At 35.0% G+C, this 27,829-nt stretch overlaps 6 protein-coding genes across 8 annotated transcripts in view; 4 read left to right on the top strand and 2 right to left on the bottom strand.

The window, feature by feature from the left end:
* Positions 1–3,325, top strand: part of LOC118268633 (forkhead box protein O) — a 97,899-nt gene extending 94,574 nt beyond the window's left edge. For both annotated transcript variants that reach the window (XM_035583191.2, XM_035583192.2), the window contains exon 9: positions 9–3,325. The gene's annotated coding sequence lies outside the window, so the exon portion shown is untranslated. The remainder of the gene's footprint in view (positions 1–8) is intronic.
* A 793-nt stretch (positions 3,326–4,118) lies between these two features.
* Positions 4,119–7,057, top strand: LOC118268400 (uncharacterized). Its single transcript, XM_050706219.1, has 4 exons — positions 4,119–4,289; positions 5,017–5,094; positions 5,866–5,977; positions 6,893–7,057. The coding sequence occupies exons 1-4, from the start codon at positions 4,214–4,216 to the stop codon at positions 7,008–7,010; spliced, it is 384 nt and encodes a 127-aa protein (XP_050562176.1). The 5' UTR covers positions 4,119–4,213; the 3' UTR covers positions 7,011–7,057.
* Positions 7,058–7,903: 846 nt separating this feature from the next.
* Positions 7,904–13,540, bottom strand: LOC118268208 (dnaJ homolog subfamily C member 8). Its single transcript, XM_035582586.2, has 6 exons — positions 13,284–13,540; positions 12,859–13,050; positions 12,226–12,354; positions 12,035–12,142; positions 10,838–10,972; positions 7,904–9,805 (listed from the first exon to the last, which is right to left on the bottom strand). Exons 1-6 carry the CDS (start codon positions 13,335–13,337, stop codon positions 9,686–9,688), a joined length of 738 nt encoding a protein of 245 aa, XP_035438479.1. The 5' UTR covers positions 13,338–13,540; the 3' UTR covers positions 7,904–9,685.
* A 456-nt stretch (positions 13,541–13,996) lies between these two features.
* Positions 13,997–19,425, top strand: LOC118268207 (3-oxoacyl-[acyl-carrier-protein] reductase FabG). 2 transcript variants are annotated; one of them, XM_035582583.2, is made up of 2 exons: positions 13,997–14,138; positions 18,580–19,424. In XM_035582583.2, the coding sequence occupies exon 2, from the start codon at positions 18,592–18,594 to the stop codon at positions 19,363–19,365; it is 774 nt and encodes a 257-aa protein (XP_035438476.2). In that variant the 5' UTR covers positions 13,997–14,138; positions 18,580–18,591; the 3' UTR covers positions 19,366–19,424. The 2 variants fall into 2 exon arrangements, with proteins under 2 accessions (XP_035438476.2, XP_035438478.2); XM_035582585.2 differs by having other exon boundaries at positions 13,998–14,138; positions 18,583–19,425.
* LOC118268206 (3-oxoacyl-[acyl-carrier-protein] reductase FabG-like) lies at positions 14,001–18,209 on the top strand. The gene is made up of 2 exons (XM_035582582.2): positions 14,001–14,138; positions 16,573–18,209. Exon 2 carries the CDS (start codon positions 16,585–16,587, stop codon positions 17,356–17,358), a length of 774 nt encoding a protein of 257 aa, XP_035438475.2. The 5' UTR covers positions 14,001–14,138; positions 16,573–16,584; the 3' UTR covers positions 17,359–18,209.
* Positions 19,426–19,576: 151 nt separating the features above from the next.
* Positions 19,577–21,708, bottom strand: LOC118268205 (uncharacterized). Its single transcript, XM_035582581.2, has 5 exons — positions 21,563–21,708; positions 20,995–21,074; positions 20,627–20,846; positions 19,999–20,271; positions 19,577–19,800 (listed from the first exon to the last, which is right to left on the bottom strand). The coding sequence occupies exons 1-5, from the start codon at positions 21,596–21,598 to the stop codon at positions 19,615–19,617; spliced, it is 795 nt and encodes a 264-aa protein (XP_035438474.2). The 5' UTR covers positions 21,599–21,708; the 3' UTR covers positions 19,577–19,614.
* Between the last annotated feature and the right edge of the window lie 6,121 nt (positions 21,709–27,829).

Raw genomic sequence — 27,829 nt, 5'->3', positions numbered from 1 at the left:
TGTTACAGATTCTAAAACACATCGGCAATCAGAGATACCTGCAGTTCCCTGAACCCGACATGATCTAATCACAACAGATGAAAATTGAACGTGAATGCCAGAAGGCAATTTGCCTTTTTAGGCAATTCAAAGGAATACAACGATTCATCACAATTAAGAACCAAATTTAAGAAGACCAGTTGAATCATGGAGACTGATAAGTGTTCTAAAACTATTATTGGCAAGCAAAATTGACGATCAAAGTGACATTTTTCGTGATATATTAGACATTGAATTTTATTTTTAAGGTAAATGTGACCTCGCGTAAATGATCAATGTGTAGTTTCAAGATTAAAGGTGTCAGCGACTTTTGTGGTTGAAACGGACTTCGGAGGGTGACGCAGTGAGGATGCTGTCCACCCCCTCCTGCATCTACTTTAGTGTTTAGTAACTTAAGTACATACCACATCTCAGTGTGAGGAGGCACATCTGACTGAAAATGAATTACTTCTGAATGTATTTGTACCGAGAGTTTATTCTATGTCTGAAATGAATCTATGCTTAAATAGTCTATGTCTATGGTAATTGAATTTTATTGTAATTGAATTTGCTACGGAACAAAATGTAGAAAAATAATTTGACCAAATAAATTCTGACGATTGTGTTAAAATTAATTGAAATTGTAAAGTTGTACGAATTATTTTGGGGATAATTAAAATCGCCTTTTGTTTATCTGAATACGTGTAGTGCTATGACACAGAAAAACCTCAAAACAATTCATGCAACCGCTTATTTGGCCAGGTTGTAAATTAGTATGCGGGCCAATATTATTTATAATTCTGTATCTACCTATTTAGTAAATGCCGATTCTCTGATGACCATAATAAATGACAGGAAGTTGATTAAGCCAAATATGAAAAATGAATATGGTATCCATATTGCCTCCTGTTTATTATTGTGACTATTTAATTGATTAAAATTACGAACTTTTGTCAACAACAATGCGATTTATTGTAATCAATAATGCCATAATGTAAATAGATTTATTTTATAGTTACATTTACCTACACATGCGCCATTTATTACCAAATACCGTTATTGTAATTGCTCAACGTTACATAATTTTATATAGACGCCAAATTCAGAACGGGCTTCATGATTCCAATTTGATATACATAGTTAGCGACGGGCCCTAATGCAATCTGTATAGTTAATGGTACGACTGGATAAGTTTTTGTATAGTTTGTGTATAGACAATAAACTGCTTCAGTAGTATTATTGACTATAAGCGTGTTATCATATTCGAAAGCCAGAGCTTCAAAGTATTGCTCTCAAGTAAATGTCTACTAGTTGTCTCAAGATAGTGTGTATGTTACTACGCTCATTCTACAATGTTTATATCTAATACACCAGGAGACGTTAGAATTTGTGTCTTATAAATGACGCACAAACAAAATCCGTTATAGTCAAATATCTAGTCCCAGATATTATTTTTTCAGTAAGCTACTTTTCAAATATATAAGCAGAATTTTACTCATAGATAAGCATTATTGCGGGCTAGCCCATGTGAACTGTAAACGTAGCAAAAATGAGTTCATTTTGTAAATTACCTCAGTGGACTTTTTGTGATAGATTTAGCCAATAAGTGTTCAATTTAGTACGTGTATCGTATAAGTCAATTCATATACTTTTGGCGTCCATTTATACATATGTGTTTTAAAGACAAGTTTCGGATTTTAGCATTGTTTTTCGAAAATTTTAATTTACGCGTGCAATTGATTAATAAATATTCACTGCTTTTATACTTTGTTGCGTATATTTGCAGCTGTCATTGGTGCTATAGATAATATTATATTTCAGCATTTAGTTTCGTAATACATTGTGTAAATGACGTACAAAAAAGTAAATTTAATTCATACGCCACAAAATTATTTAGTTGCACGTTTATTGTTATTATATTGGTACACAATTAGAAAAACTAAATTCAGTATATTGACGCGAGTTGTGAACACATATAATTTCTGTAAATGTTTTTAGATAGGTAATGATTAAATTTAATTTTGTGTGACTTAAAGTCAGTCGTGCGGTCAGTGGATGTTCGACATCGACCCTACCTAGGTGATGGGTTTCTGATAGTAACCATTTGCCAAATATAAATACGTAAAATCCAATAACAAAATCGATTATATGAATGTATGTGTAATCGATATTAAATCGTTAGTTTGTATTATGAGTGTTTAGATGAGTAATCGATTAGTCTCTTCGGAGGTATCTCATGAATTAGTTAAGGTTGTTAGTTAATATTATCTCCTGGTTGTTGAAATGTAATATTACGATATACAATGTGACGAGGCGTATTTATGTCAATCCATGTGGTCAATTAAATATGGACCGAATTAAAAGTCTGTTCCATTAAAGCCTAGCGTTAATGTGAATGAGTGAACACAATGTAGTTTGGTGTTGTGCTTTTAGCCTTGGTTTGCTGAAGAAATAGCTTCGTGGCTTAGAAGTATGGTAGTTAATGTGAAAACTATTCAAATTCATTTGGTCAACATAATTTAATAAATTACAAATCTGACTTAAACCTCTTTAAATTTCGCTATGAATGTTCCTATTTACTTTTTTCTGACGCAAAGAAAAAGTTAAATGGGAATCTTTAACGTTGTTAGCAATTTACTTCAAGATTCATTGAAAACTATGACTAGAGGCACACAATACGGGTTAGCTTGTACAATGCACAAAATAAGTACAGTATCGTCCGATACAAAACTTACGAACTCGTTTAATGTAAAATGTATGGGATAATATTTGTTGGAAGGTGTCGTTACTTGTGTGGTTAGGTGTACGTTGCGATAGCGTGTAAACAATTTGATCTAAGTAGATTGAATTGCTATATTATAATTATGGAATGCGTAAACGCATGTAGGCGCATACAATTGCCCTTTTGTTTATGCCTTTGGGAATTGTCATTAGTTCGTAATAGATAATATATTTTAATATTAGACCATGGTTATTGCATTAGTAATCATGTATGTACCTATTTATAGGAGATGGGCGTACGACCCATAGAAGAGATACTTCGGTGTAAATTATTTTGTACAATGTTTAAAAATTTTCTATGTTTGCATCATTATTTTTATGGCGTAACTTTAGTAGGTATAATAATTTTGTTGATTTTTTTTCAGTTGCTTACTATTATAATAATTACTGTATGACAAAAATGTGAAACTCTAGATGAATTAGAATGAAATTACGTGTTTCAATGTAAATATATAGACAAAACCTGTATGTAGAAGTACATAAATCGTATTTATGTATTAAATTTGATATTGTTTTCAAAATTTAACTGGTTGTTTTACTTGTACCAACACCCCTCTACGACATCGCAACTGCGAAAAACACTCGCCCAAGAAATATTTACTATGTACCAAATAACATATCTATCTACATAATAAAAACACTTAAAGCCAACATTTGCTCAAACGTGTGACCCACAATCACTTCACATTGATGTCTATGTAGAACAATAAAAACTATAGGAACACATTGCAATAAAAAGTAGTATTGATGTTGGCATATCGCAGTAATGTTCTGACTCTGACTATGACCAACCTCCGCCTACCCGCAACATAACACATTAGTTTCTGAAGGGACATTTTTATTGTTAAACTTTTGGAATATTTAACGCTTTGAAACGGAGATTTTTTTATTACGCCTTGGTGAAGTTTTTATTATACCAAGAGCTATTTCTTAAGATTTTTATGTCAGTTACAGCAGTATCAAAGTCATCAGTTTATAATAAAGTTACAATATAAAGTAAAAGTTATGATGTCGCGATTGTAATCCCGTGAAATGGACAAAGTTGGTGTTGAATGTCAATGGTGTATCGATTTACATTACAATATTTTACTGAGAGTAGGAACCTACTGACAACAGACTGGAATTTATTTTTTTAATTTTCAAAATAGGCTTTATTGGGGCATAGGCCTTATTTGGTTAGGTTACTATATAAAGACAATAGTAGAAAAAGGTTTCAGCTCCTTTATATTGCAATAGAAACTCAGTACGATACAGTATCGCGTTCGGTTTAAAATAACTGGCTAAAAACATTTTTACATTCGAACGTCATTCATTTAAACGTCAAATATCGCAAATCGAATGTATGGAATTGACGGTTGATCGCTTGCAGAAAGATTGTGCAAATACAAAATATATACGGATTACGGAGTAAATTATGATAACTAAGGCATTGGGGTTTCGAAGAGGTTTAACATCAGCTATAAGTAGGAGTTACGCGTGCGGGAACCTGTGTTAGTATAACTTGTGCTTATTATTATTTTATCTAATGTCATGAGATGCTAACTAAAAAATAACTCAGCTAAGCTATGTTTTTATATGGAAAGATACGTTCTATGCAAGTGTGCTATGATTGGCTTCCCTACTATCTATACATCGTACCTACTCGAGCTGCGCATCTTCCTCGCACAGCTACATACATAGCTTAGTATCAGTGGAAACGTTAACATAGTTTCAAAGCTATAACAACTTCGTAGCATAGCATAGCGTAACATAGCACATCTCTGGTGGAAAAGTATTAAAGGTTTTGGATTGAGTCCGGCTATTTAAATTGTCAGTAAGGAACCAAACATCCGACAGAGACCGGGTAGTAGCGCTCTCTGATAAACCTGAACCTTTTAAACTACGATCTCCAACTCGCTTACTTACGTAGTGATTTCTTACCTACAAATCTATACTAATATTATAAAGCTGAAGAGTTCGTTTGTATATTTGAATGCGATAATCTTCGGAAGTACTGGTACGATTTAAATAAACTTTTTGTGTTGAATAGTGCATTTATCGAGGAAGGTTATAGGCTATAAAACATCACGCTATGACCAATAGGAGCCGAGCAGAGCGGGTGAAACCGCGCGGAAGTAGCTAGTTATTTATAGAGGCGGTCCAAATACTGTAGACGACTGCCACGGCCTGTTGATGATCATACGTAGAAAGTATAAAAAAATACTGTTTTATTTCCAGTACGTTCAGGTTTTCAACCGAACCCTGGTGTTTTAGCTGCGTGCGGAAATCGAGTGGCAGTAATACCAACCAGGTCTTGTAAGTAGCTTTCTAGTTAGTTCAAATTAAATTATAGATAAGTATCCTAAGTAACCAGACTCTTATTGACATCCTCTAATAACATCTTCTGATTTGTTTCGTTGCGGGATCCAAGACAGTCATTCATTTCCCTGGGACGCGCCGGACTTCAGTGTTCCGGTGTTTTCATGTTTGTATCTACTGTAGACCCCGGCTTACAGGAGTTGCAGCGGTATGGGAGGGTGTGGCGGGCTTGTCACAATAAAAAAAAATGCAACCAGTTAATACCATATAATTTTTGGGAAGTCGGTTAAAAACATCACGTTCTGTCTTCTGGGTAAACAAGCTGATACCCTCACCCGAACCCTGCTCACGATTACACTTCAACACTTTCGATCACTGCTAACTAAAACCTTTTAGGTCTACGTCCAGGTATCGGTTACTACTACGGTTTTGATTTCCCGTAGGTATGCCTAATTTAGAACTCAAGTTGTTATTTTTCTTTATTATGTTTTGAATCACTCAACGTCACTGTTCGTTTTTAAGTAGAGTAAGATAAGTAGATACTTACACTAGATACCTCCTTACTTTCCAACCACAAAGGTACATTTCGGAATAGAAATGAGATGCAAAATCTGTAAGAGACTAATAAATTGTGTTTTGGTGTTTAAAACTTCATTAACGGATTGCCATTCCACTTCTTATTCAACGTGTAATAAAAAGTATAGGGTTATGAATGGTAAACGAGTAAAGAATATGGAGTTAAATTTTAAAGAAACTTTTTCTGTACAGACCGCTGCGATGCGCACATGAATGAACTGCCGGTACCATGCTTACCTTGGGAACCATGGTACAGCGACAAGCAGAGCAAATATAACAAAATCCTAATAGGCGGCATAGCATGGTACGTGCTTACTTGTTATGAAATTTCAGCTCTAGAAGTGAGTCTTCATGATAATGGTAATCTCTGTAAAAATTAATTTATAAGTGTGGGAGAGCCATGCTTCGGCACGAATGGGCCGGCTCGACCGGAGTGATAGACCGGCCTCACAGAAAACCAAAGTGAAACAACGCTTGCGTTGTGTTTCGTTGTGTGAGTGAGGTTACCGGAGGCCCAATTCCCCCTTTCCCAATCTTCCCCATCCCCGATTCCCGAACAACAACCCTTAAATTCCTAACTCCCAAAAAGCCGGTAACGCACTTGTAACGCCTCTGGTGTTTCAAGTGTCCATGGGCGGCGGCGATTGCTTAGGTACTAACAGGTAATACGTCTGCTCGATTACCGGCGTGTTTCATAAAAAAAAATGATCTCACACTTTTAAAGTACGATCTCCAAACCGATTGCCAAGGGTGGAGATTTATGGCAAACCCCTCTTTTGTTGGTAATCTCTGACGGGCTGGACGATGATGATGATGATAGATGTGCTAATTCAAAATTAACCTACCTACGTAGGTAATTTTTACACATTCACTCCAGGCAACGTGTTAACTTCATGAGAATTTTCTTCTCATCTTTACGAGGATTGAAAATGACAGCCTTGCACATGGGTAGGTTGTATAGGTACATAGAATCTAAAATGTACCTCAGATTAAAAAACATAATTAGAATTGGAACTTAAAACGGGATTTTTACCATGTTTTTCAATTTTAATGAGTTTCCGATATTTCGGCACTGTGCTAGTTTTATCCGTGATCATGTTCCAATTCTAGTGTTAGTGACCATGTCAGTTTAAAAACTTATAATCATATTATATTATATACGCCATACCTAAATTTAAATTGTACCTACTATTAACTTTTTATATACTTACACTTACAGGTTTTGTTTTTCTTTCTTCATGATGCTTTACACTGACAGCATATTCTTAAACTGGGGACCGCCGAAGCAGCCCGGCCCGCCGAGCGACATGGTCGAAGAATGCGACGACTCGGTTTAGCTAATTTCAACCGTATGCCGTTAGCAATAAAGTATTTTTAATTATAATTAGAGTTGTTTTTTTTTACTGTCTTACAATAGATTAGTGTCCTCCAAAGTTTTAGGTATTAAAAGTAAACTATTTTGTATATTTAGTTTTTTATACTATAAAGATGAAGATCTCCGGATCTACTGGTTCAAATTTTGGAAAACTCTTGTTGGATAGTACATTTATTGAAGAAACATCAAGAGCCGAAAAACAGGTGAAACCGTGTGGAAGTAGCTAATAGAGATACTCTTATTTATCTCTTTTAAAAAAAACGTTGCCCCACACTAGGATTTTCTCCTGTGTCGTGGGTGCGTTTACAAACATACAAGTTCACATACACATGACACCCAGACCCGAAACAACAATTTGTGGATCACACAAAGAGCGCGGCAGCCAGTTGCCCAGCCACCGCACCAACCGTGCAGTCATACTATGCATACTTATGCATAGTTAGTGCATACTATGAAGAACTTCCCAATATCTTGTCACCTTCTTCCACTTGTCTCTATTAACCTCTCAATTCATATTCATACCGTTTTACGTAACGTACCTTAATATAATAATTACGTAAATCAATTTCCCTAAAGTAGCTCCGGAGGACAATCACATCTTATAATGTAAGCTACCATGTGAATTGAGGGACCAAACTCTAGCCCCGAAATAAGGTCCGAGATGATTTTTTATTACTAGCAAAAGGTTTATAAAGGTAATAAATACCCTTTATAAGGCAAAGGGAATATTTTTACCACCATGTTTACTTCAACGAAAAGTTCAGTGAATCTTACAAAACGCATATTTTAATAAACCACAAAAAGTTTTATTTTAATGTTATGCCTTATAAAGGGTTAACCAAAATGAAAGAGAAACAAGTTTCAATTTCTTCCTTTATTTCTATAGAGATAGAAGAATTCATAATTACTACTAGTGTTACAATGCGTTCGACGCTGCCACATAAATCTGTGGATAACGCGTTTTGTAATTGCATTGTGTATGCATTTCATTGCTTATACTGTCCAACAAGTATACAATAATAACTTCCTTTTTAAAATCTGTAAGATATTTGCGGTATCAATTCATTTCAATACTCAAGCCTATGCTCAAAAGGCAAAGCTTTAAAACCAACTGTGGGTCCTGCAAAAGACTTGAGACCTAAGATATTACCTGCTTCCAGCATCGTGATCATCAAACCAAGACTATCGTGTATGAATTAGCAACTAGAGGCGATTAATCGTAAGGTAAGTTCCATATCAGAAAATATGCTAGTGTCGTACCATTGGACGTTAACATTTTTTAGTGATTGAACGCGTTCGGCGCTCTGATTGGTTGGTTTATTCGAGCCGGCCAATCAGAACGCCATACGCGCTCTCGTTTCGATTACTTTAAACGTAAAGCAAAGTCATACTTAAGGATTTTAACCTACAATAGCGCCTTTGGTGGTTACAAAAACGATAGTTTTCATTGGAAGTTTACTTGTCGCAGCCAACTAGCTTAAATAGCCATTTAACTAACGGCCTGTATGATAAGTCATTTGATTGAAGGGCTTAATTTCTCGTTCAGGCCATTAGTTTAAAGGTGATTAAAACCCGAGTTGCTACCAAACCGGTAGGTTAGGTTACAACTGCGACCTACACAGAATCAGAAATAAACAGCTACCAGAATTGTACGACGATATCATTTATATATTAAACGGAATAGGCCGTTAATTGAATGGCTAATTAGGCTAGTTGGCTGCCATATATTTACCGCTAGACTGCTATACTACACAAATAGCGTGGCACAAAGTAAACTATTTCACAATGACATGTCTGCTTATATCCACTGATAAATGACGCTAGATTAATTGGAAGTCATTTGAGAACATCCATAGAATATGTACACTGGACAAAATATGGATGAAAGGCACAACATAACCCAGCTAGGAAATAGCAGTTCAATATTTATATGACCTCCAACTTCATCAGCGCCATCTATTTTGAGCATTTGTGACTGTCACAACATTCTCTTATACTATACAAAAATGATCAACGGTGAGTGAACAGATCTTGCACAATTCATTGTTCAAATACCTTTCTATAGCTTTATTAAATTTTAATTAAAAAAGATAATAATCACAATGGACGTTTACCAAGAGGAAGATCGAAGGTCTTAAACACTGAATATGCGTAAGAACTATTTTAGACACTAAAACAATCACAAAATTGATTTAGATACAATACATACAATATATTTTACATCAGAATAGTCAAGAACTTTAGTTTGAAATCTAGAAGACCGTCTTTTACAAACATTGTTATTTAATCCTTCTATTTGTCAATAACTAGCCCATCTACGTTTCCTAAGAGTTATTGAGTACCAAAACTGGAAACAAATACATTTATTGACAAAAATATAAGACTACTAGTTAGTAGATACGCTATTTCATTGCTTCATATTTGTCACAGCCGAGTTCTCAATATTATTCGAATTTGAACTAAACTGACGTACTGACAAGTCTCAAGACATCTAGCTGACTGATTATTATAATCATCGAAATGCTTTAGAATATTGATATTGTAAATAGTTGTTTAAAATCTAGTCAACTATCATAGTCGTAGATTCGAAATAAAGCGCTAAATGGAACTATATTAGTGTTAAATGATAAATGAGAGTTATCTACTCTCTGGTTTAGGTTTGGGAGGCTTAAACCCTTGGATTTTCTTCTTCTTTTTCTCCTTGCCGCCGCCAGATTGGAATGTCTTCCAGCTGTCTACTCGGTTTTGTCGAGATTCCTGTAACAGTACATTAAAAAGATAAATTACATGTGACGAAGTTATGTGCAAGAGAAGAGAGTTGGTATCTTGATGATGGATGGAAGGTGGTCAAAGAGATTGTGGCAACCCTCAGTATCTTAGAATATAGCCAGGAAAATATAAAAAAAGGTAAGTTTATAGATGGATACCCATTCTAATCATAATACTATTGAGATTACAAAACAACAATAATATAACGAAATATGAGAATTTTGTAAATCACTTATTCAATACTTAGCTCTGTAAAACATGCAATAAGTCAACAAGTGTCTTTACACTTTACTTTTTTCATTTCATTTACTTTTTTCATATACATCACTAACAATGTGTTCCCTGCTTAATTCGTTATAACGTCAGTAACAGAAACCATTTACTACTAGAAAAAAATAATAACAAAGTTGTTACAGAACAATAAAATTGCAGTAAAACTTGAATACAATTGATGTTAAAAACGAATCAAAATAATTGAGATAAACTATGAGTTATGACTGCAGTAACAATTCAATGTGAAAACATGGTTCAAAGCTAAAACAAAGCTAATGATTGATGTTTGTAATTTGTAAATACTTTTACTGTATTACATATAAGTACCTAAAAAAATTGATTGCCTCGTTAACGTTGCTCTCGCTAGGGCGTCAAATTAGATATGTCCGGCCCAATTGCCGGATACACCAATTGGATTTGGAATTTTCAATTTTTGAAAATTCTTATTATTACAATGGCACAATTGCATTGCATGGGATTGGAGCTGGTCTCATAAACTGGTCTCATAAGCTGAGCTCATAAACTGGTGAAAGTAGGTATTATATTTAACATGCATGCTTTCCCCTTTGAGTGATAATAAATAATAGGTGTGCCAACTAGGTACAAATATAATTAACTACTACTATCCTTCAAAGAACCTACCTAATAATAAAGGTTTTTCAGATACTATATGAAACAAAATAGATGATAGTTAGAGTAGAGAAGTTAGTTACGAATGTGTTATAGTATAAATTAAAACTATTTTACCTCAAAATTCTTCGCCCATTCTTTTTCTAAGGACTTCTGTTCTTCTTGCTCAATCTCAGCTTCTCGTTTCCGTTTCCTTTCCTCCATATCACGGACTTCGAGATGTTGGCGCTTTCGTTCCATGTCAGCAAATAACTGGAATTATTTAGAAAGATATTACAGAACTGTTTAAATTAACGCACAATGAAAATAAGTGGTATCAAGTAGCAGGGAGCTGTTGGACGCAGGTAGTTTTGGATCATATAACATTATACAACATAACATCGAATCTGGAAGACATCAGGGAGGCCTACATTCATTATTGAAAGTCATGTGGCTAATATCGGACATTGACTGCGCGGTTACAGTTTACGCAATGTCTGGACAAACAACTGCTGTATGTGTCCCGGTTGCTATTCCAGATTGCTGTTTCAAAGTTTCAAGTCTGATGGTCTTGTACATTATGTGAATTTTTATGTTTGTAATGTACCCAACACGGATGATGTAGTGGGGCTACTTTTTTAAAATGATGACGATGATGTGGATGAGGTATAAAATCTTCCCTGGGTTTGATCTTCTGTTTGTGTCAGAATTTTAAACTAATTCATAAAAGCATTTTGTATTAAGATTGAAATTGTTACACAAAAAAATTGTTACAAACTTTGTAATTAATGTAATTACTTATTACAATTATGTCCTAATGTTCTAATAAAATAGAATTTGGTGATAACCTCTTTAAGCTATCAATATAATATATGGCCTTATTGTTACCAATTAACTAATAACATGAAATGAATTGATAACAATCTTTATTGTAAAAAAATCTCAACCCATCAAATAGCAATTAACATCAGAGTTATTAAATAATAATGAAAGTAATAAAAGTAAGTAATAATTAATAGAGAAATTGTCTAATTTCTCTATTAACTATTACTTGGGTGATTCTTCAAAAAACTTTAACTTTTATTTAACAAATCATTATTCTCCCGCGTTATTAAGCATCATGGTAGCTTATTGTCATCCTTATTTATATTTGATTGGTTGAGAGCAGTGTCACAGCTTAATTTATTGAAACCAAATTTTGTGTTTCAATCCCCAGAATTGTTAACTTTTGGGTGAGGATAATGACGCCGTTAACTTTTTGTGACTTTTTTTGAAGAATCACCTACTTAATCATTCCGATACAGATTAGTAAAGACATAATTATTAGCAACATACCTTCATGGTCATAACATAAATTGCATGTTTATATTTTACAGGATCATCTTCAGGAATACCTTCTGATAACTTATTATCCTTTTTCATCTTTTTCCTTTTCTGTTCAATCTAAAAGCATAACAAAATACATTATAAAAAATACAATAGTTAGTATGGCAGGTATTAGTAAAATAGATTAATGAAAAATATACCATATGATCAGTCCGTTCTTTAGCTTCTTCACAAATATCCAAGCATTTTTTCCTAGTATCATCATTCTCAAGCGTCTTCCAAGCCCTGTTTACTATCTCAAAAGCCTGTTGAGCTCGTTCAGAATCGTCCTGCAAAATAACAATAGAACAAAACTTACTCATTACATATTTAAAGTAAATTTGGATTTGTCTGGCTATACTTTATTTGAAGAACTAACATCTGATTATATTTTAATTTTATAATGCTTTCATTGTTTTGCGTTTTGATCGCACCTATGATCCGGTGCTTCTCCTTACCTATTACTGGATGTGTCAGGAAGTCCCACCGGATGATCAAATCTGTGGATAAAAACGGAATGTTGACGGACATATCCGTCTAAACAAATACGAAAACTCCTGACTTGATAATTGAACATTTTAATAATTAAACTACCACAGGGAATTGATTTTTCATATAGAATTGTGAATGTTGGTTTGATCAATTGGAATATTATATACAGTTAACCTTTCATGTAAATGTCATGTGCTAAGTATTTAGGGATAAAAGTTTATATTGCAACATAAACGAATTTATGCAAATTGTATTAGGTCTCACTATTGAGCAAAATATCAAAAATAAAATTGTTGTCTTACCATATTTTTGTCTGGATGTACCAATATGGATAACCTTCGGTATTTTTTCTTGATCTCATCAAGTGAGGCATCGGGTTCTACTTGTAGTACCTCGAACGGATTAAGATTAAAATACGTGGACCCTGGCCGTAACAATCTATCAAGTTGTTGTTTAGGGGTTAACACAGAGTCACGTTTTTCAATCTCTTTGACCTGCAAAACAAATAAATATATAAAATAGTATTCAAGAAACTACGCATGGTAATCGTAATTCCTACTACATGTATACAAACTACAATATTTACATTTGATTTCATGGATTATCTAACATTAACATCCAACAAAGCACAAATTAATGGTGAAATATTATAAAAGTAAGTGATTTTTAAAGTGCAAGTGTTAATAAAAATCATACAAATATGGATATTACAAAATAAAAGCCTCACCTCCGTGTAAAATTCGTCGAACGAATCCGACTTCGCGGCAGATGCTGCAGACATTTTTGCACACAGTTCTGTTTATCTCTTTAACATGTAAAATATTATTCGAAACCAACTACAATTAATTATGGTACAAAACACACAACGACACAACTATTAAATACGTTTCACGATTAACATTTCACAATCCACTTAGCACAATAAAATTAGTATTGGGCATTGACATTAGCTTCATAGAGTTTCGCAAACTAAAATAAAATTATAAAACAGTAGAGTTGCCAATCGTAAAAAAAAAAAACTTTTAATTGTTTGTAGTTTTAAAAAGCCCATGACTATAATAGTTGGGATAGATGGAGATTGCTCAGAAAAATATCTACTCAAAATGGATAAACACTGGGTATTTATCCGTTTTTATTCGAGAATTGATTGAATTGCCAGAACACATGTTACGTTGCGCCGCAGCTAGAGCCTGTTAGATTAGTTCTGCCGCTGAAGCCGTTACCCACTGGAATAAATAATAACTCGACAACCGCTTGAAGAATCAGAAAGGCAATTGACGAGCCACTCCACTAGTACTAGCAATATCTGAAGAACGGCTATGTGGTCATGTTTATTTATAATAAGTACCTTGATAAACACAAAGAAAACAAAACAGTACAAGATGGAAGAAACAAAACGTAGATTTTATTTTTTAACCGTCAATGTCACTTGATCACTTAGTGTCAGTGCTGTCACTGTCCTGTCAGTCAGTGCCTTAACTTCCGCAAGTTATATTGCTAGATTGAAGTAGATTGCTACTTTTACGTAGCATAACGCAAAATAAAATCAAAGTGATCAACGCTTAACTTGTAAAAGTAAAAGGTAACTATATAAATTTCTATTGATATATTTGGTTGTAAACCAACATTGTAATTTTTATGTAAAAAAACACCGCACATCAAGAAATCTCACATATCGCCAAGTTGTCTCGTGACTGTGTAGTTTGTTCAGTGAAATTAGTTTTAACTTACCCTAGTAGTAGTTATTACTCTACTTTATAGAACACAAAATAAATAACATTAGTTTTAGGTCTATCCTTAGGTATTTAAACCTTATTTAAAAAAACTACCACCCTTAACCTCTACAGATAGTGATTTGTTTTTATTGTAATGCTTACTGGCTTGCTTACAAATGAGTAATTACAATAAATGACTTACCTAATCTTTCTATGTAATTGAAATGCATGTTTTCGTAGTTATTGAGATATATGAAAGTTATATAGCTTATAAGATTTTGTTTTCTTCCTCTTCAGTCATATCATCATATACTCATCATATAATCAGTAAAAATTCATGAATTCTTTAAAAATGCCAGCAACATTTTTGAGCATGTTATGTTGACTATGGGTATAAAAAATTAATAAATTGTTTAGCATTATCTCACCTTCGACATAAATGGATTTCTTGCTTTTCGATGACTCCATTTATTGATAAAAAGCCTATTATTTATTTAGATGAGATGTGGATACATTCTCATTATGTGCAAAAAAGTGTTGGACACTGCAAAATTGGATAATCTCTTATGTGGGATGTGAAAATGATTCCTAAATACTCTTGAAGTAATCGAGTGGTATTAAAGTTCATTATTTCATGAATACTTAAATTATTATTTTATAGTAGTTAATTAACTACATACTTAGATGACTGCATGTATCTTCAAAAATACTTACTCAAATGACTGCATGTATTTCTATAAAAATTGTATTTAACCTAATAAAATTTGTTATTTCCTATTTTATTGACTTTTATTGGTTGAGTTTCATTTTATGGGTCTTAGATGATAGAATGCAACTCTCTTTTAATCCTATTTGAATTGCACTGTATTTGTATATTTTCTTCTCCTCATGTAAAACGTTATATAGCTAATCTATCAGTAAAAGTGCCTAAAGTAGTATTTTTCGATGAATATAGAAACTTATTCTTGTAAATGTTTTTTTTTCAACCTGTGTGGTTAAAACAATCTAAAGAGGGCGACCACGGCGGGTGGCCGTCATGTGACTTCCTGCGGGTGGGACAATGGGTTATAGTTGGCTTTAACCGATTCCGTGCGGAAGTCTTTTTAGCAATCTTTAGTGCCTGGCGTCAAACAAAAATTCTGTGATGCCTCTGAGGCACCAAGCGCCAGAAAGTTTGATGATTCCCCTGGGGAATCATCCGCCATGAATTGTCACTTTTAGCTTGTTTTCGTGTTTCTACTTGCTAAAATAATCATTTGACATTGTGTATCTAACGTAGGCAGTCAGTAAATTCGTTCAGTGCGTTTAAAAGTGACGATCTGTGTGTTTTTATGGAAATGGGAGGTAAGTGACTAATTTATATTAGGGGTCGTAAACCTTTTTGCATTATTTCATGGATTTATTTATTCAAGTGTTGTAAAGAATTTATACACGTACCACTTGAGTATGAAAAACACAGCACAGTAAAAAAGCACAGTTAGTATGAAAAACTAGCGGGACAAAATTATTTTGTACCAATACCAGAGCAAAGCAGCTTGTCTTGATTCTTTGGCGTTAGAAGGATCATTTAAGACATGTCCTAAATTGACTTTTGTCCGTCTAGTTTATCAAAATATTATACTGTGCGCCGGCGCAAACAATTATGAACGGCGTAGTTTTAAACAATAATCAACCGTATACGCAAGGAAATACGGTACTTCGTAGGCGAAGGGCCGGCGAACAGCGCACTCTTTGTACGTTTTTAGGCAACAATGAACCTTATGACAAAAGCATTTGATTTTTGAGAAACATTCCAGAAAGTGGGCTGTTAGAATTATAATCAATAATAAAATGTGTCGGCAACTTGGTTTACAACCCCTGATGTCAGCTAATTTGCGAAATTACTTAAAACGAACACTGTGGGCATGATAAGGGTGACAAATAAAGACACTTTTATTTAGGGGGCTCCTTTGACGAATGTCGTTTAAGCCGAGTTTTGTATGATTTAGTTTTGTATCCTCTCGGGCACCATACGCCATACGCAATAGATTTACATGGTGCCTGTGCGGCATCATCCGCATGGAAACGGTTAATGATAGTGCGCCTATTAGGTACGCCCGCAGCAACGCACTCTTTGGATTAACATCACTCTCACAACGAAACACAGGAAGGTTGTATTCATGAACACAAGAACACAACGCTAGTATTGCTGACATAGGTTTTCCAGATGATGTTTCAGTCGAGTCGACACATTCGGTTCTCATAGACTTTCCTTTCCTGTTTAATTATTTCGTACGCTTACCATGTTATTTTGTCAATCAGGTAACCCACATCATGTTTGCAAACAAAGTGGTACTGATCACCGGCGCCAGCTCGGGAATCGGAGCAGAAACTGCTTTAGACTTCTCAAAACTTGATGCTAAATTGGTACTTACCGGAAGAAATAAACAAAATTTAGAAAAAGTTGCTAAACAATGCGAAGAAAATTCGCCAAGCTCTTTAAAACCACTGATTGTAATCGCCGATATGAATAATGAAAGTGACGTAGAAAACATTATTAAAACTACTATCAACGAATTCGAGCAACTCGATGTTTTGGTAAACAATGCTGGTGTTCTTGAATCTGGTTCCATAGAAAACACTTCACTAGACCAGTACGATCGGGTGATGAATACTAACGTCCGAGGACCGTACCATCTAACAATGTTAGCTACTCCTCACCTCGTGAAAACAAAGGGAAATATAGTTAACGTATCCAGTGTGACTGGCTTACGATCTTTTCCAAACGTTCTTGCATACTGCATGTCTAAATCTGCGTTGGACCAATTCACGAGGTGCGTCGCTCTAGAACTGGCACCGAAGAGTGTTCGTGTTAACGCTGTGAATCCTGGTGTTATAACTACAGGTATTCATATGAAGTCTAGTATGAATGAACAGGAATACGAAGAATTTATTAAGAAATGTGCGCAAAGTCATGCCCTGGGTAGAGCCGGTAACGCAAAGGAAGTTTCATCGGTGATCGTCTTTCTAGCAAGTGACGCTGCAAGTAACATGACTGGTGTCACTATACCTGTTGATGGAGGACGCCATGCTATGTGTCCACGATAGAACTTCTAAACTAAATATGAGTAACACAAATATAATATATCGACACCAGCAATTTATACTGCGCTAACTCAAAAAGCGTACTTTACAGTAGAGGCGTTTAAAGGGAAAAACGTGATAACTTTTACATCAATTAAGACACTTTTTTGAAATTTGGTATGCTTAATATTTAATTTATTCATTGTAATATCTCATATTTATATTTCCTTAATTATTTATATTTTTTGATTTAGCGCAAGTTAGCCGTATAATAACGTAATTCATCAAAAAGAATTTACATCTTATACACGTCTAACTTATGTTAGCGTAGTGTAGTACGGGAGGTCGTAGTGCATGATCAATCATCTGATGCATATTTCAATATTTTATAAAGAACATGTACTTACTTACAAAAAGAATAGTCAACGTACCATTAATAAACTAATTAATACGTTAACACATAAGTATTTACTATGTAAAAGTCGCTAAGTCGTTCATTTTACAAACGAACAAGTATACACACGAACGTACTAAACTACGCTAACTATGAGTTAGTGCAGTGTTGCACGGACTTTGACCAAAGTGATCCGCGCGCACACTCCGCTAATAATAGTTGGCGTAATATAAATCGAGTGATTTCAAAAAGTACCTTTACTTAGCGTTTTATAAGATTTGTAACTTTCTTATTTTTGCATATTTCTTCTCAATTTTTTTATGACGTATGTAAACACATATTTTAAGCAACTTGGCATAAAAAAAGTTTTTTCCAAATTTCGAGTTAGCGTAGTATAAATTGCTGGTGTCGATATATTGTATGTATATTGTTGAGAATTATTAATATCTTAAAATTAAATATTTTATTATAGATTGTTTAATCTCGTTTTTTTTATTCCTTTCCATTTCAGAACCTCAAAATAAAATCATCGAGACAACTTATACACTTATTATAAGTGGACAAAATTGTTCGAATTATGTTATACATACAATTCATCGCTCAATTCGTAGATAGATTCTATTCACTTAAAACTAAATTATTTTATCCTTTTAGGCAATATCTACCTACAGTAAATATTATTTCACTGGTTTTGTTAGTCGTAGCGTATCTACCATTGCTATCTTCAATCACCACTTTGAGCAAACTACACTAGGCTGTCGTATAGATAGAGTTTGGAACTGTACCTAAATAAAATAGTATTTTATAAGAATATATAATTAAAAAATAAATTGTTTTTTTTTTGTTTAAAGCAGGTAACCACAATGTTCGCCAATAAAGTAGTACTAATCACGGGAGCTAGTTCAGGCATTGGTGCAGACACTGCTGTAGAGTTTTCTAAGCTAGAGGCAAAACTAGTTTTGACAGGAAGAAATAAAGAAAACCTTGAGAAGACTGCACAAAAATGCGAAGATGTGTCTCCAAGCAAGCTCAGGCCAGTATCTGTTGTTGCAGACATTGTCAATGAGAGAGACGTTGAAGAGCTATTAAAAGAAACGATAAATCACTTCGGGCAACTTGATGTGCTGGTCAACAACGCGGGTATTATGGGACTGGGGTCTATAGAGGTTACTTCTCTTGATCAATATGACAGCATAATGAACACAAACGTACGAGGGCCGTATTATTTAACTATGTTGGCCACACCACATCTTATTAAATCTAAAGGGAACATAGTAAATGTATCTAGCGTGGCTGGGATCAGGTCGTTCTCTAATGTTCTTGCGTATTGCGTCTCTAAAGCTGCACTAGACCAATTTACAAGATGCGTGAGTCTAGAGCTGGCCAGTAAAGGAGTTCGCGTTAATGCAGTCAATCCAGGTGTGATTGAAACTGGCATACACTTAAGAGGTGGAGTCAGTGAAGAAGATTATGCAGCATATTTGGAAAAATGTAAGGAAACGCACGCAATAGGAAGGACAGGAACTACTAAGGAGGTTGCGGATGCGATTATATTCTTAGCAAGTGAAGGTGCTAGTAATATTACTGGCATAACAATGCCAGTTGATGGCGGCCGCCATGCAATGTGTCCACGATAAAATAATGGACCAGTAAACATTTTTGTTCATTAAAATCAAATATTTTAAGATACAACAATACGGGTAAGTAGAGAGTGCTATCAAAGAAACTATAATTTTGATTAATACTGTTAAGTTTGGTGAATAAAGGTTTTATTTTGGGGTTCAAAAATGTTTGTTTAAATAAATACCTAAGTAACTATCGAGACGTATGTGCCAGAAAAACCAGAAGTAATTGTGTACTTAGTTATTTATTGTCTTAAAATCAATTTAAAATACAGACAGTGTTGAGGTTATGGGTTTGCCAGTAAGTGCGTTAAAGATTCCAGTTGCTGAGCAGCTTCCAATCTCGACGATGATCTTACCAGTTTGGATTCCAGTCTGAATCAAACGCATTCCAGCGCACACATCAAGGGCGGCTGGTAACGAGCTAATTCCAATGTTGATGCGTCCGACCTGGAAAATAATACCAGATTTTATGTTATTAGAGACATAGGTACTTAAGACTATAATTTGTATATAATTTATTATAGAAATTTCAAATTAGGAAGGTTAAACAAAATTATAATAGTAAATCAGTGGATGTTGGGCAATTGTCCTAGTATTTATTCACCCCCTCTTCTGTATCCAGTACACCCCGTTCATGGTACTCACCGTCATCGCAGATTGGCCAAGGAAACCAACAGATTTTAACTCGATCTTCAAGGCGACTTTGGCAAGGCAACCTCCAACAGTTAGCAAGTTTGTGTTATTTGTAGTACATTCCCTCATGTCGTCCATTGCCAGATTGCCGGCAGCTACCGCGTCTTTTGCTATTGTCATCAAGTGACTGATTTCCTTAGAGACATCAGCAATTCTTTCATCGACGCAAACCAATGTACTGGCGAGTGTTTCGTTGAAAACTGATGCAGCAGCGCTTCTATGAGACTGCAAATTGAGATAGTCTTATCATTATTTATAGGTAGGCAAGTTAGACAAACAAATTGAACATTATCTACAGAGTTTCGTTAGGGTATTGCAAAGGTCATTTATATTTTTATTATCTTAACATTTTACCGTTACGTAGGTATTGCTAATGTCACGCAAGAAAGACACCATGAAACTGCTGAACAAATAAAGCGTAACTCAAGTCCGATATAATGAATAGGTATCTATATTCGTGACTGTTAGTAAGTATTATGAATGTAGGTACTTTCACCGTTTTTTCGCTAGTTAAAGTAGATAGCCTATCTCGATTAGATTAAGTAGATACTTAGGTAATACAATATAGGTAGGTACTTACATCCACGCACTCCTTGACTGCAACATTCGTGTTAGAGATCCTTTTCATTACATTCTCCACAGCTTCAGTCACCCGGTTTCTGAATTTCTGTACATCAGCAACGATTTTGTCTCTTATCGCCAGAGCTTCGTTCTTGATCCCTTCATTGAACGTAGCAACTGAGTCTATAGCTTCTTGGCCGGACTTACGTAGATTGGCCACAAGTTCTTCAATAAGTTTGCTGAAATATCACAAAAAGGAAATATTTTACCAAGCCGACAGTGGTACGGTAAGGTACCTACATTGTCCGATATCAAGAATAGAGTATGTCTGTTAATTATTATTTATTACGCTACTACTACGAGTTCTATCTGAATTGTTCTAGTTACCTTGTATCAGCCACTAAGTTGACATCCCGTTTTAGTTGCTCAATACCTTCCACTTCTGGTGCTGCCAGCGCTGAACACACCTGTAACATAGGTAATTACTAAATAAACAATAAAACAAAAGGTCACAATAGAGTACCCAAGTAGCACAAAACTGCATTATAAGATGTCACACGAGGTAACTTCGGTTACTTTAGCACTTATAAAGAGTTATTACAGTACACTCGACCTACAATAGGTGAAAAGTGAGCTTCCACCTGGTGCATTGTTTTTGGTTAGTTTGATGTGCATAGCATTGGTAGGCATAGGGTAAGAAAGGTTAACGACATCGTTTCTGACCTATAAGTACATAGCGTTGCAAGAAGCTTACCGAAATAGTAGTATATTATACCTATACTTACTACTGAACTATTTATTCTATGGGTAACAATTTTCTTCTATAGTGGGTAACGATTTTAGAACCGTATAAAAATGAAGTAGGTAGGTACCCGGATGGGCCTACATACTTAGGTACTTACCTAGATCCGGGTAAAACAATGAAATGAAGAGATAAAATAATTAAGTATCTTACCACAGCCAAAACGCACAACAAAGTCAACGATTTCATGGTGAATTAGGTACACGAAATGTTCCGAGAACACCAAATGATCTGATACTGTACGATAACATCCCTATGGTTTTTATAGTGCTTCTAGTAAAACATTGCGAGTTATTTTGCCATAGAACAAATAGCATAATCTTATCTATATGTGCACCAGTTATAATATTTAAATAGCTTAAAACTTTATTGTTACTCAATTTAAACGCTATTTGCTTGTTTGTAATCGATTGCAACAGTTTGGTGGACGTAGGATTAAATTCAGAGATAAACGTTATGAATAGATATGGATGCTGTTAAAACACCGCTAACTTGTGGAAGCTGTAAGGATAAATCTCGTATACTTAGTGGGAAATTGATTACGAACTATAAGTAGGCTTACTTAGTACCTATCTAGGACCAAGGAGCACAGATGCCCATGGCCTAAAATCTAAATAATTTTCAGTATGTATGACCAAATACGTACCTTTAGTTCTTATTGATTTTAGTTTGTGTAACTAGTAGCCAAATAGATTGGTCAGAAGGATCGGTTAGTGACTGCTAATATCGTTTCGTCTATCCCCATTCCCCATCATACCTAGAATTTAGAAAACGTGAGTTTGTCCCGCGTTGTTTGAAAAGTTACTATGGCATTTCCTGTATAAAATGACAATTATTAGCCCAGTTTCATAAAGTTTGGCGATGTTTCACGAGGTACGGACCTCGGAAAGCACGTAAAGCCGTTGGTCCCGCGCCTGGCCTCTCTCCTGTCGCGTCGGTCTGCCGTCTGCACTATGATAATTATATCCTGTAGTAGGCTAGTCTAGTTAGACAAACTGGCAACCGTCATCGAAGAGAGATCGAGGAGATTAATAATTATGTATAAATTATACTTATGTATAAATCTCCCGGTAAAGTTTTGGTCTAAAATAGGTCTTGTGGACCAAAACTCTAAGAATATTATTTTTGCGATTATCTAAATTTTGTTACAACATGCGATATCTCAAATTGATGAAACAATTACGTAGATAGGTACCTACGGTAGACTGGGGGCCAACGTAACACTTTTTGTTTGACGGGCTCTGGTGTTAAATCTATTTGTTTTTTATAAAATTTATTAGTGAATTTAGGGGCACTGGTTATTCATTTAAAGTATTTTTTACTCGTAGTCGACTAATGTAATAAAGGAAACCTAAAAAATGAGTTTTATCGTTAGGAGGGTGATTGTTACAATTGTACCCATCGTGTGGTCAATTGTAACAAAATATTTTTATGAAATAAAACACAAGTGGGTTAAGTAGGAATACTCGAAGTAATTTTAAATTGCACTCTTATCAGTTATGAATCAATCTTTAATCACAAAAACAAGATATTTCTTTAATTATTTAAACTGAACACAATTATATTTGAACTAGAAGCACATAGCTATTCTAGCTTTATTCAATAAACAAAAACGATATTTATTTGACAAATTAATATTAGGAGCCTTACTTTTCGTTTTAAGTTTGGTAATAACTCAGTAACATTTATAAAATACGAAATAAACAACTTTTTTCTGTTTGTATGGTGTTACAATTGTCCACTGTTACAAATATCCCCATCCGCGTAACTCATATTCTTCGGCACAATAAATTATTACGATCTAGAAATAAACTAGAACTCTGCTAAAACAAACATAACAACTCAAGTTGAAAAAAGTATTGACAAAAGAGAATTTAATAAAAACACTTTCGCAAGTGTGACAGATATAATTTGCTTCTTGTGCTGTACACTCCTCGTGTGCCCACATTTTGCACTGAGGGCGCTGTATCCAGATCTCATACGGTCTGCTGGCGCTGTAAGGTTCTATACAAACAAGACAAAACCACTCTTTGGTAGTGTAGGTCTTCGTCAGATTCAATAATATTTTTAGTTTTCTCTTTTTGGTGCTCTCCTTTTCGTATTTCTTTGACCTTTCCTTTGTACTATCTGCACTAAAATTAATTTTAATTTGTTTTGCTTTTTTCCTTGTTTCTGATTCTCTACGTATAGATTCTTTTTCTGTGGTATCTATTATATTGCAGTCTTTTTTTTCCAATTTCCGAAATTGGACATGTGGACAAGTGTAACACGGGGACAATTGTAATGTTTCAATTGTCCCCGTCGTCTGTGGTACAACTGTCCTTAATACACAATCTATGGAAAAATTGAAATAACTAATACTATACTAAATATTATCAAATAAGCATTAGGCTACGCAAAATACAATAGCTCAGAAGGCGCCTTAATGAAAAATCTCGAGAGAATATAGATAATTTAAGTAGATATTACACAATTAATTAGTACAAAAACCTTACTTTGGTGCTGCAAAAATAAAATTTCGTCATTAACACGTCAGTTTCGCAGCTCGCGCGCAGCTGACTAGTGAGCAGGTCGGGACGTGTCCTGCGCGTATTCAGGCTCACGCACACATGCGTTAATGGCTTAATAGTCAAAATATCGCCAATGTTTCAATTGTCCACTGTTACTACTGCCCCCAGTCTACCCTACTTCACGAAGTCTCAAGGTTTGTCAAATAAAACATTTTTATCGCGTATCGCATAAATTATATTGCTGTAGGTATGGCAGAGTTATGTAGAAATATTTGCTTTATGTCTACCATATTTGAATGTCAACAAACCTAAGACCCGTAGTTCAGTGCCCTACATTCACCTATTGAAAATTATTCTAGAAATATGAGTGGGTATTTGGTAGCTACCCAGGTTTATTAGTAAGTATGGAAGTTTAGTAGTAAGTATTCACATAAGTAAATTCAATAAGAATACCTAAAGCATATTATTAGCAATTATAGAATTCCGTGACCTAATTATTTATGTTAGTGTAATGATATTTTTAAACGGCTTTTCTATGTTGTGGTCATTTATTACAATCACGATGTTCAGAAATCGTGCCTGTACATGTCTACAAATAAATAAATATAGGTAAAACAAAATAAATAAAAAAGGACTGCACGATTGGCGCGATGGCTAACATATTACTTACAATATAGGTTACAACATACACTGTTTAGGTAAACAAACCTCCTTATTTGCGTAATAAAAGATTTGTGAAGACGTTAGTTATGTTAAGTTATCAAAAAGTAGATAACTATTTGACATTTGCGACGATACTTTTGTACCTAAGTAATAGAGTAACCCACTCAAATGGTAGTCTAGCATAAATACCTAGGTACCACAAAATATTTTATACTATCGTACCAATGTAGGTACTCAGAATGGCTTACAAATCATTGTCTCGTAGGTACATTGTCGTGTTACTGAGATAGCCATAACATAGGTATGTTCTAATTAGGCACGAGGAGATTAAGTCAGTGGGTAATTGTTTAGGTTTGCTCCAATTATATCTGCCCTGCTTTTTTATCAAGGTTAGCAAAGTATCAATCTATCTTGACATGTAGTAGTAGGTAATTGGGCCTCTGGTAGCCTCACTCACACAACGAAACACAACACATGCGTTGTTTCTGTGAGTCCGTGGTGTTTGGTACCTTGGTCGAGCTGGATGAGCTGATCGTTCGTGCCGAAGCATGGCTCTCCCACACCAATCGCTCGACATTGATATTGTAAATATTCGTACTTTTGAGTTGCAAGACTTGCAAACTAGCGCCCATTGCATCCGAAGCTGCGAGCTGTCTAGTGGGTTACCGGGGCTCCGGTTCGAAAAGCAGGATTAAGAGTGGGTGATTTTTAGTCACTAAGAGTCAGATAATCCCTCTCGCCTCACCTAAGGCGAGAGGCATCATTGGATGATTTTCCCCCCACAAGAAAGGGGATGCTAGTAGTCATTATTCCATGCAGACGAAGTCCCGAACAAAAGCTTGTAACATTAATTATTATTGTGCAATTTTTTTTCTTACAGAGCACGTGGTTCTCCTATCACCTACAAATTCGAGCGCCTGCTATTTAATTTTAGCAAATGTTGGCCCAACATATCAATGCGACTCTTTTTGTAGGCGCAGTAGTGTTAGTATATTTTGTTTTAAATAACAAAATCAAATGATATTTCAAGTATTTATTAAATTTAATGATACTTAAGTACCTAGTAAAATACCAAAAATAAGTACCAAAAATACAAAGGTTCGACTTATGAAATGTCTTGTCTTTCCAATTTTTCTATATGGAGCTGAAACTTGGTCCCTGCGTATACAGGACCGCCGGAAAATCGACGCTTTGGAGATGTGGTGCTGGAGGCGTATGCTGAATATCCCTTGGACCGCTTTCCGCACAAACAACTCCATCCTCAAGGAGCTCAAGGTTAAGGAACGGCTTTCGTCAACTGTCCAACTGCGAATACTGAAGTTCTTTGGCCACATCACTAGAAACGAGCGCTCGATCGAGAGGCTGGTGGTTCAGGGCCGCGTGGAAGGCAGGAGACCCAGAGGTCGATCACCAACCCGATGGACGGACAGTATAAAGAAAATCACGCACAACTCAATGGCTGAATGTTCTCGCAACGCAATGAACCGCCAGAAATGGAAAACCATTGCCAGGAAGGCAATTGATGCTGAGAAGACCGACGACGTAACCTCCTAATATCATCAATGCAACCACGACCACTCTGCCAAGAGTGTACGATTGAGAAGAAGTACCTAGTAGTAGGAAAACGATATAAAAATGTATCTCATTTAAATGTCAAAGTAATTGAACTAATTTCATGGTTGGAATACCTACCCACCTAATACTAGATGTTGTAATCAGGCGATAAATTGCAGTGTGATTTCGAGGTTAACATCAATATTAAAGTTCAGGATCTGCTTATTAAATACGAGTAATATATGATAGTTAAGTAATCCATGTAATAACTACCTACCCGTAGTAGTATGGTATTAGGCATCTAGGACAAATGGGCGGTTAATCAATTAAATGGTCATGCATTTATAGGTTTCTATAATGTAATATATATATATAACCTATATAGTTAGGTAAGTATCTACTTACTCATGTAGGTAATTGTACCTATAAAGAAATACATACATAGGTAAGTACTAGGTAGGTACATAAATATATTATTGTTGTCCTGTTTAGATTATTAAAATGTCGTAAAAAGGTATGTGTAGGTAAATATTAATGTCTCCCACAATCATGACTAACAGATTCAGGTACTTCTACCTATATGTACCTAACTACTGACTATAACTTTAGGACGCAGTAGGCCATGGATTTTCACTGGTGTAAATTGTCATTCACACATAAAAGACTAACCTAATATGAAAATATACCCAGATAAGTATATAGGTAGGTAAGTACCTACTCACCTAAGTAGGTGGATACCTAACCTACCACAACATTGCGTATTTTCTTTTCCAATAGGGTAGGTATCTACACAATATCTATCTATATTGTTTCAACTTTGTTCGTTATACACCATTGTTAGGCTTACGTAAATTCTCTTGCAGTCATATTAAAAATAAACTTGTAGGTATTTTCCCACGGGCTTCCAAAGGAAAGAATCGCTTAGATATCTTTACAACATTCAATACATAGTTACTACCTAAATCGATATCTGCAATTTTCTCATTTTTGAAAATAATAATAAATGTTACTGTTCTACGGTTTGAAGTTTTAAGGTACTTTAGCTACACTTTGTGGGAGAGCCATGCTTCGGCACTAATGGTTCAGCTCGACCGGAGTGATACCACGGCCTCACTGAAAACTAAAACCACGCTTTCGTTGTGTGAGTGAGGTTACCAGTGGTTTAATTACCGCTTCCCAATCTTTTTAATCCCCGATTCCCCAACAACCCTTAAATTCCTATTTCCTAACCCCTAAAAGGCCGGCAACGCCCTTGAAACGCCACTGATGTTTCGGGTGTCCCAGGGCAGCGGCGATTGCTTACCATTAGATGATCCGTCTGCTCGTTTACCAGTTTATACCATAAAAAAATACTTTTGTATTTAAATAAAACAGCTTAAGCGGCTTAAAACGTCGTGGAAACATTTTAATTTATGTTGCTACACAATTAGTCTTTGTATTTATGCAAAAAGATTTTTCTCAATCGTTCAAGTAGTAGGCCTATTATAGACAGGCAAACTGTTTAAAATGAACAAGGAAATATATCGGCTGACAGGTCATTAGAATTGTAAATTGTTGTGTACAATTAGATGTTTTGTTATTTACTTCATGGTAACTAATTACATACAAAGTAAACAAGGACTTTTAGGTTAGGAACGCATTACAAAGGCTGGACGGAATTTGGTGTAAATCGAAAAATCTAATGATCATGTGA

The sequence above is a fragment of the Spodoptera frugiperda genome, chromosome 29, assembly GCF_023101765.2.
Source record: "Spodoptera frugiperda isolate SF20-4 chromosome 29, AGI-APGP_CSIRO_Sfru_2.0, whole genome shotgun sequence".
NCBI classification, from domain to species: domain Eukaryota; kingdom Metazoa; phylum Arthropoda; class Insecta; order Lepidoptera; family Noctuidae; genus Spodoptera; species Spodoptera frugiperda.
This window is presented reverse-complemented; position numbering and strand designations above follow the sequence as displayed.

Bases quoted from the DNA above. Each gene is read 5' to 3' on its own strand.
- LOC118268400 (XM_050706219.1), top strand. From the start codon at position 4,214: ATGATAACTAAGGCATTGGGGTTTCGAAGAGGTTTAACATCAGCTATA. The intron at 5,095-5,865 runs GTAAGTAGCTTT...TTTTCTGTACAG, and splicing joins AGTAATACCAACCAGGTCTT to ACCGCTGCGATGCGCACATG. The intron at 5,978-6,892 runs GTACGTGCTTAC...TTACACTTACAG, and splicing joins CTAATAGGCGGCATAGCATG to GTTTTGTTTTTCTTTCTTCA.
- LOC118268208 (XM_035582586.2), bottom strand. From the start codon at position 13,337: ATGTCTGCAGCATCTGCCGCGAAGTCGGATTCGTTCGACGAATTTTAC. The intron at 12,355-12,858 runs GTAAGACAACAA...GTTATTTTGCAG, and splicing joins TACATCCAGACAAAAATATG to GACGATTCTGAACGAGCTCA. The intron at 12,143-12,225 runs GTATATTTTTCA...TTATGCTTTTAG, and splicing joins AAGAACGGACTGATCATATG to ATTGAACAGAAAAGGAAAAA.
- LOC118268206 (XM_035582582.2), top strand. From the start codon at position 16,585: ATGTTTGCAAACAAAGTGGTACTGATCACCGGCGCCAGCTCGGGAATC.
- LOC118268207 (XM_035582585.2), top strand. From the start codon at position 18,592: ATGTTCGCCAATAAAGTAGTACTAATCACGGGAGCTAGTTCAGGCATT.
- LOC118268205 (XM_035582581.2), bottom strand. From the start codon at position 21,598: ATGAAATCGTTGACTTTGTTGTGCGTTTTGGCTGTG. The intron at 21,075-21,562 runs GTAAGATACTTA...CCTATGTTACAG, and splicing joins TGTTGTGCGTTTTGGCTGTG to GTGTGTTCAGCGCTGGCAGC. The intron at 20,847-20,994 runs GTAACTAGAACA...GTGATATTTCAG, and splicing joins AACTTAGTGGCTGATACAAG to CAAACTTATTGAAGAACTTG.